At 38.8% G+C, this 8599-nt stretch overlaps 1 protein-coding gene across 1 annotated transcript in view; it reads right to left on the bottom strand.

Moving 5' to 3' along the window:
* Positions 1 to 7681: 7681 nt before the first annotated feature.
* LOC103154437 (nuclear factor 7, ovary-like) overlaps positions 7682 to 8599 on the bottom strand; it is a 1556-nt gene continuing 638 nt past the window's right edge. Inside the window, exon 2 of the mRNA XM_007575717.2 lies at positions 7682 to 8594. Within this exon, the coding sequence (XP_007575779.1) occupies positions 7855 to 8594 (740 nt within the window). The 3' untranslated portion in view covers positions 7682 to 7854. The remainder of the gene's footprint in view (positions 8595 to 8599) is intronic.

The raw sequence follows: 8599 nt of genomic DNA, 5'->3' as shown, positions 1-8599 counted from the left end.
ATAAATAAAAACATTTTGGTTGAACCCTCATCTGTTGTCTCGTGTCCTCAGATATGTTGTGCCCTTGGTGGACGTAACAGTGACACATCTCCCTCCCTTTTCTCCAGAACTGGACCGTCAGTCTGGCTCACGTCTTCCAGACTCACTTTTTATTTCCAGAGGTAAAAATCCAAGTTAACTGTCAGACTGTTGCTTCCCCAGCAAGAAAACAAAGTATTCAGATTCTTTGTAGCTTGTTGAAACAGAACCTCTTACAGATATGTTGCACATGAAAACCTCCTGCCCCGTTTCACACTGACTGGTTTGTTACTGGTTTTCTGTTCTGTGTTCAGCCACCAGCAGCTGCAGCGTCGCCTGAAAGAGGCGTTAGAGAAAAACTGGAGGCAGTTTCTGAACGTTGCACAAACTCTGAGCAGCTTCCCGGCATCCAGGAAACGTTTTCAGCTCAAAAAGAGTCAAAGTGTCGAGTCAGGATGAGGAAACACACAGGCAGAAAGTCACAATGCCGGGATAAAAAAGGATTCACACTGCGAGGACTTTTACTCAGGCTTCGTTTGAGAGTAAAAGACAAAATAACAACAGAGTGTTAGAGCAATAAAATTCACAATCAAGTCATAAAAATGTCTTATTATAACTTCATTCTCATATTATTTCAACTTTATTGTTGAAATAATGACCCTAATGATTTCAGGGAAACAAAGTATTATGACTTTGTTCCCATAATTTTTTTATATATTTTTTTCTTTACTCCGATCCTAAAATTCAGCCGTAAAAAATAATTCAGAATTTTATAGTAGAAAAAAAGGTTCCAAAAACATACAGCCAGAGATACAATGGGATAGCTTAGATAAAATATGTTTATGTGTTAGATTGGTCTAGTCAAAGTCAACCTAAAGTCACTTTAAACCAGATGTTCCTCATCCAGTCTGATGGAGCTGCAGCTGCTTTATTAAACTCATCATGATGTTCAGCCTAAATCTGCTAAATCTTTATGATTTTATGTTTTTCTGACCCACTGAAATCTGAAATGTTGTTTTTGTTTTTCTTTTTTTAAAGTTTTTTTTAACCGTCAGTTTTCACTGCTGGGCTGATCATCTTATTGCAGCCACTAGATGGCAGCAGAAACCATCTTTAAGTAGAGCCTGATGAACGTAACATCAACACTAAACTATCATCTGAACTGATGTTAGAGAAACAGGTTAACAAGCATCTGGAGACGGCCTATTCCAAACATTTATGGACAAAGGCAGGTTAGTTTATGAAAACAAACAAATCTGTAAACAGGTGGGATTTTAGCCTGAAGTTAAAGGAACTCTGTGTTTCGGCTGGTTTGTAGTTCTCTGGATCAGCTGCAGCTGAACGATTGATTGTTTATTCAGACCTGTGAAGATGCTGCTGCAGGAATCAATGCGACTGAAGATAAACACATGATGAGTTTCTCTGATGCTGGAAATGTTCCTCAGCTGACAGAAGGCCGACTTTAGAACCGTCTTTATCTGAAGGTTCAGGTCAAAGTTCACCCCGATTTCTAGTTTCCAGCTGTAATAACTGAAGCTGTGTTGACTCTGGATCTTTATGTGGAGATCACTGAACAGCCAGAATATAAACGTTTCACCACAACTGTAAGAATGACCCAGTTTACAGGTTAGGATCTGATCTGTTAACTTTCTGTCATGTTGGGTTCAACATCTGGTAAGTTTTAAAAACTTTGTAGATTCGTTAAAGCAACGAAGACTCCAAACTTCTCTTACTGTCCTTTATCAGCTCGGTCAAACACTGGGACTCTAGTAATAAATGTTCTCACAGGGTCTTCAGTTCATAAAGGAAAATGTAATTATTTCACAGTGAGAACAAACAGGTTCAACAAAATCCCAATGATCGATCATATAATGACACGTGCTAATGCTAGCATAACTAGACTGGACCCATCTCACTGTAAAGATAATGAATTATATAGGAAGAGTTTGACCTTTTACTTCAGGAGGATTTCTGAAACATGCTGGACTCGGTTCTGTTTACGTCTGTCAGGCTGAACCAGGATCAGTCTGGTGTTTTAATCACTAAATCTGATTAGTTTCTGCATAAAAGGAAAAAACAACAATCTGAACATTTAATCTCCTCCAAACCGGTGAAGCCTCGTGTGTCTTCAGACAGGAGCTGACTGTACTCTGGGATCAGAACCTTTCTAAAGTCCATAGATGTAGACCGGTTCTGATCCCGATTCATTTCTCAGAGCAGAGGCTCAGTTTTAATAATGAAAGGTAAATTTCAGCTGCCTGAGAGCAGAAACCTTCGGTACGGTGAAACCAGACTGAATCAGCGTCTCCGTCTGCCTGAGACGCCTGACGCCAAACCGTCAAGGTTTCTTTACCACAATGAGACGGGAAGAACAGGAGCACATCTGGTTGATCAAATTAAAACTGTGTCTCTGTCAGCAGCGCCATCTGGCTCAGTCAGCTTCAGCTCATTTATGATGTTTTATATTTTTATTCTCCAGAGTTTTAATCAAGAAACACCAAATCGCTGCACGTTAATTAAACACACATCACTTCCTGTGGCAGAAAGTTACAGGCTGGGATGATCATCAATCAGTGGAAAGTAAAATCTGCGTTCTGGAAAACAGCCGTCCTGTTCCAGGATGGGATTTATGGTGAATCCCAGGAAAATACAACGTAAACTCTGCTGAAGATCTGATGAGGGACCTGCAGGTTACCAGAAAACACACTGCAAGTTATCAAAGCAACCAGTAAATTACAAAAATATATATTGTAAACTGTAGGTTTCATGAAAGTTTTTAAAGAACCAAAAAGTTCTCATTAAGTCCCAGGAAAGTAACTGGCAGATTCCTGGAAAGTCAGTAAGTTTTGGAAGAAACCTATTGCCCCACTGCATGGGGCGCTAACTCCTATAAAACCTGTCAAAAAACACAGTTTGTTGCCTAATATTGTGTTTATTTAGTTGATCTCACTGAAAAAATGGTCCCAGGGTGCTGTGCAGGATCACAAAATGATGCAAACCAAACTTTTATTTTATTTTATTTTTTATTTTATTTTAATTTTTATTTCCTTTTGATGAGGAAAGAAGACGGCGATGGATAGCATCAGCCAATCATAAGGATTCCAGCTGTTGGTGTGTTTGCAGATTTGCAGCAAACTATTTGTACAAGTAAGAAGCTTAACAATCATATACTTTTTATGTAAGTCATTTACATCCAATCAGCTATTGAATCATGGAGAAGGTGTGTGTATAGTCATCAGTGACCATGGAGAAAATACCCCACCATCATGTAGCCTAGCATAAAACCTGGCTAGCATCTAAACAAAGTGAGGTAGTCGAAGCTCAACATCAGCTGAAGGTGTAAGAAATAAAAGCTGCTGCAGAGACCAACTCTGTGCCCTGCTTGTTTTGTAAAAAGTCATTTCCTGTCATAGACTCAGACTGGATGCTGAGACAGATCAATCAGCATCTGAGCTGAGGATGAATCCAGCAGCAGCAGAAAACTGGTTGTTCAGCCTGTTGGAGTTTTCTGACATTTATTTCATGTTTAACGGTCAGAATCGACTCCACCTCTCCTTTGGTTTCAAACCAGCGTCGTTTTCAAAGCTGTGAGGGATTTCTGATTTATGTCAGACCAGAAATTTATCTTCAGCATCCAGGATCTCCTCTGTTGTTTTCTGGAGTCGCACTAAAAGCGTCTGAGCTGAGGATGTCTGACATCATCTAAGGCCGTATAAAATCCAATTTTCCTGAATTCCATTTTTTTCATTTTGATCATATTTATTAACCAGAAGTGTGTAATTATGGTGTGAATAGAAAAAAAGAACATATCAACAGTTAGGTGTCAACATTTCCAGTTATTATGTATCTCAAATTAAACTAACTGCTGTGGTTTAATAGACGTTTGGTTTAACAAGGTGTTAAAATGTGTTTCTTCCTGATTTTTAAAGAACTCAAACATGTGAAATATTAGAATCTCATTTTAATATAAAGAAAAGTCTCTTTTAAAAACACTTTAGAGTTAAACTGAGCACCAAAATATTTATCACATAAAAACCTGCACACAGTAAAAGTGTTCATCCTTCTATAACCAGAACCTCAGTTTGGTTTGATTGCTTCTGTCTGATCTCCACTCGGCATTTTGGTGCTGATTTCACCTGCACAGATGAACATGGCTCACTTTTTATCAATAAACAAGGTTTTTCCAAATGTGCAAGTTTCCATGAAGCAAATTTATTTTTGAAATTTCAATTTTCACAGTTTTTTGGTTAATGGAAACCAGGCCTGTGTTGGATAACCAGGTAACAGCAGGTACGGAAGCTGCAGTGGCCAAAACTCTACAGAAAGTCTTTCTTTTGTCCAGCTATCAGGTAATTATGTGAAATTCCTCTTTTTATTGTAGTTTCCGTTTTGTTTATTAAATTCTGTGTTTTTTGCATGATGGAAATCGTCGGGTCCTAAACATGTGGAGCTGGACCCAAACTGGTCTGGACCCAAACTGGTCCTGGAATCAGACCCGCCGGTCCTGACCTTCTGATTCTGACCAGATTAATTCTCGCTGTTTTTTTCTCTGTCCTCCACTGAAACGTCACTCATCCTCTCTTTCATCCTCCATCCCTGCAGCTTTAATGAACAACTCAGATCTCGTATGAATCATGACAGAAAGTCTGCATGGAGCCTCTGGCCTCCTTTTGTTGCTGAATGCTGTAAAATATAGATGAGGCTCTCCTTTCTGCTGCTGCAGATGTTTGTCTCTGGCTGGTTGGACTGAAGCTGCAGGCTGAGCCTTTTAAACCAAACACTGAACTAAATGCAAAGCAGCTTCTTCCATGCAGAGCTTCGTTATCCTCGGCCTCGTTTTCTACCTTCTGGAGGATTCTAATTTTATCCTTTCTCTTTCTCACTCTGCGGTTTGTTTGCAGAACAAATCTCTCCGGCTGTGATTTATCTGCCTGGTTGTTCCCAGGTGAGGCTACCTGTCTTAATGGCTGCCAGAAATAAAAAACTCGTCATTCGGAAGCAGCTTCAGGAGGATTTGTGGGTTTTTTCTCTCTTCTGTTTTCAATCACATGTGCAGCTCTGGAACCTGGTTGAGCTGATTTTCACTTTACTGTCACCTTTCTCTACCAGCAGAAAGGAGATTCTGCTCAATTAGCAACCAAATTAAAACCTCTGACACTTTATAAATAACAAGATTTCTGTGGATTTGAACAAATGTACTAACATGGTTTTGTAAACTTTGATATCTGATGGATGAATGGACACAATGAGGGAAATAAAAACTGAGATTTCATGTAAAAATACAGGATTATAACTGTTTATATTTAGTGCATTTACCGTCAAAGTACAAAGCTGTGTCCTTTAACATTTCATTAGACTTCTAATTGAAGATTACATTACATGTTAACATGTAAAATCCAACCTCTGTACTTTAGATATTCGCTCATTAGCTGCGTTTTCATCAGAAATGTGTTCAAAACTTTGTCTATATTCTGCTACTGTTGAACGAATCAATTTCACCATTGGGATGTTTTCATTAAATAAGAAATCAAGATGAATAAGTTTGTTCATGGAGAAAGTTATTAAAAATCGAGGCAGCGACGGATGTAAACAGTTACATGAAAGTTGAAAAACGTGAGTTTTTTTTTAAACTGGTTTGTTCCCATTTAGGGAATTTATTTTTGTAATTTAAATTTATGTAATTTTATGTTTAATGGAAGCGCAGCTACCCCTGTGACAGACTGGTGACCTGTCCAGGTGACCCCGCCTCTCGCCCCGAAGGTTAGCTGGAGAGGCAGCAGCTCCTCCTGACCCACTTAGGGACAAGGTGTTAGAGAATGGATGGATGGATGGATGGATGGATGGATGGATGGATGGATGGATGGATGGATGGATGGATGTGTGGGTGGGTGGATGGCTGGATGGATGGATAAACATTAACTCTTCTTCATGGCTTTCACACAAACTGAGGGATAAATCAGATGTAATTTTTTTTGAATGTGAATGATGACTCTTGTCAGTCAGAAATGTGAAAGGACTCCAGTTTGCTCACGTCTGTGTGTGGAAACACTGGAAGGAGGAACTGCAGAGCGCTCTGACCTTGGACGCCCTTGGATCTGCAGGAAACAAGCAGCAGCTCATTAAATATTTACAGCTCCGTCTAATTCAGGATCACATGAGTCTTTGCTGCTCCAGTCCAGCTGCAGGCTGCAGGAAACACGCTGAAGCTCCGGGTCCAGAGGCGCTCACCTCAGAACCGGACAAACATGTTGGATTGTCCCTTTACTGTCCAACTGTCAGCTCAGATCCAACATTTATTTACCAAATATATTTATTTAGCCACCATCTACATACCAAAACAGAAATCTGTGAAATTGTGTTTTTTTATTATTATTTTAATAAGAACATGGATGTCAAAGATCAAACATGTCTGTGTGGTTATCAGAAAGTTCAAGGATGTGAATATTTTTTACAAAACTTTTAAACTGAAGCAGCAGAAATCAGGTTCAGTTTTAGAAATCCAAATATTTCAATGTCTTTTGATTCGATTCCGATATTTAGAATCATGATTGGATTCAGAATCCCATTTTTTATTTTCAAACAGTTTAGAGGTTTTGTTTAAATTATTTGACTGACAGGAAGAAAAAATAGTGTAAATAAATGTATTTAAAATAATTCTATAAGGCTCCACATGGCAACAATTTCCATCAGTTTATATTTAAACAAAAACAGATTTGTAAATAAAATTCTGTAACTTAAATGACCAGAATGAGGTTGACTTAGTTGCCTGTTTTTCCTTGAATGAAACAAATATCAAAGAATTATTCAAAATACATACGGTCAGTATAATGTGATGTGACTCAAAAGGAGCAGCAAAAGCTTATAATTTAACCATATTTTAAATCAAATTTTTGAGCATTTTGGACCAGAAACTTCAATTTCTAAAAGAAAATCCAGCAAATTTTCTTTGCCTCCTGTTTTAATGTTCAGTTGTTCTTTTGTTGGCTCTAGTGGCCTTTATTTGAAAGTAGCTTGAGAAGAAATAGGCGAATGAGAGAAAGAGAAGACATGCGGCAAATGTCGCCAGGCCGGGTATCGAACCGGCGACCTCCGGCACCAGGACTAAGGCCTCAGTGGGCTGTGCTCGGCCCCTGCACCTCCACAGCGCCCCCTGTTGGTCTGTTAGAAACTGTCTGATGAATCTGGATGTATGAAGAGTTTTTCATGTTCATTTAAACAACAGAAGTTATTAAGTTGTTCATTAAAGCTGTTTCAGCTGCTGAGGCCTTTAAATCATTACCGTTGTTTCAGGTCGTTAGAAAAACAGATGAAAAAGAGGAAAGAAATTAGAAAAAAGAGTCTCAATACAGCGACTGTGTTTATTTTTCCTTTTATTGTCGAATTCCTCTTTTTCCCCCTTGTTTATCTGTTTTTCCCTTTTTGGTTTGTTTTCTCTTTTCCATGTTTTTTCTTTTCTTGTTTGCCCTTATTTCTTAATTTTCCTTTTAGCCTGTTTTTCCTTTTTTTGTTCTCTTCCCCCTCTTTTCCCTATTTTTCTGTTTCTTTTTTCTTTTAGTTTTTTCTGCTATATTAAAAACTGAGATTAAAACATTCAAAAATTCAAGTTTTTATACAAATTTTGCAAAATTAACAGCAGATCCATTAAATGATGTTTTAATTTTGAATGTAGTTTTTTAGTAAAACATTTAGATTCTGATTTTCAAAAACGTTCAAGAATCTTCAATGATCAAAGATGATTATTAATAATTTCATAAGAATTTGTTCAGACTGCAGATAGAAACTCTGAACTAAAAGTGTAAAAATAATTCAGAAATTAAAAACACAAAACTTTGAACTTTAAACAGAAATATCAGTTTGACAGATTTTGATCTCAGATGTTTTGGCATCAGCAGATTTTCCAACAGTGAAATAAGGGAAGAGTTTCTCAGTGAAAGTGTGAGTGTGAGTGTAGATGTGACTCTTTTCTTCAGAGTCGTAGAAGGAAACCTCCCCTCTGTCATAGTCCAGCTGGACTCTGATCCTCTGGAGACTCTTATTCACTGTCAGAGTCTGACCAGGAAAACCATTAGTGTATTCTCCATCACGAAGCCGTAAACACCAGATTCCATATTTTGGTGAAGCATATATCTTCCCCTTCCTGTCAACAGACTCTTTAACCAAACCAACATTCCAGTGTGAATGATCTCCCACCTCCACCTCCCAGCTGTATTTCCCTGAGCTGAAACCCTCAGAGCCAAAAACATCGCCGTATTTAATGTTTCTCTCTGGATTATCAGGAAGTTGCCGCCATGTGTCTCCACATGTCACCCTGGTCAGATCATCAGACAGGCAGAGAGATCGTTCTGCTGTGTTTGGGTCCAGAATGATGGGGCTGAACTTCACCTGGTCCTTCATCTTCTCCCAGACTCTGAAGGACAGGTTGCCCAGGTGTTTGGCCACATCTATCAGAGCTCCTGAGACCAGCTGTGGATCTGGCAGTGACCTCTGACCTCTGGCTCTGCTCTGAGTGGCTTTATAACTGCTGAGGAACGACACGTTGTCTTTCTGCAGCTCTTCTTCCACAGCAGAGATGCTGTCTGAC

The sequence above is a fragment of the Poecilia formosa genome, unplaced genomic scaffold, assembly GCF_000485575.1.
Source record: "Poecilia formosa unplaced genomic scaffold, Poecilia_formosa-5.1.2 Scaffold386, whole genome shotgun sequence".
NCBI classification, from domain to species: Eukaryota; Metazoa; Chordata; class Actinopteri; order Cyprinodontiformes; family Poeciliidae; genus Poecilia; species Poecilia formosa.
This window is presented reverse-complemented; position numbering and strand designations above follow the sequence as displayed.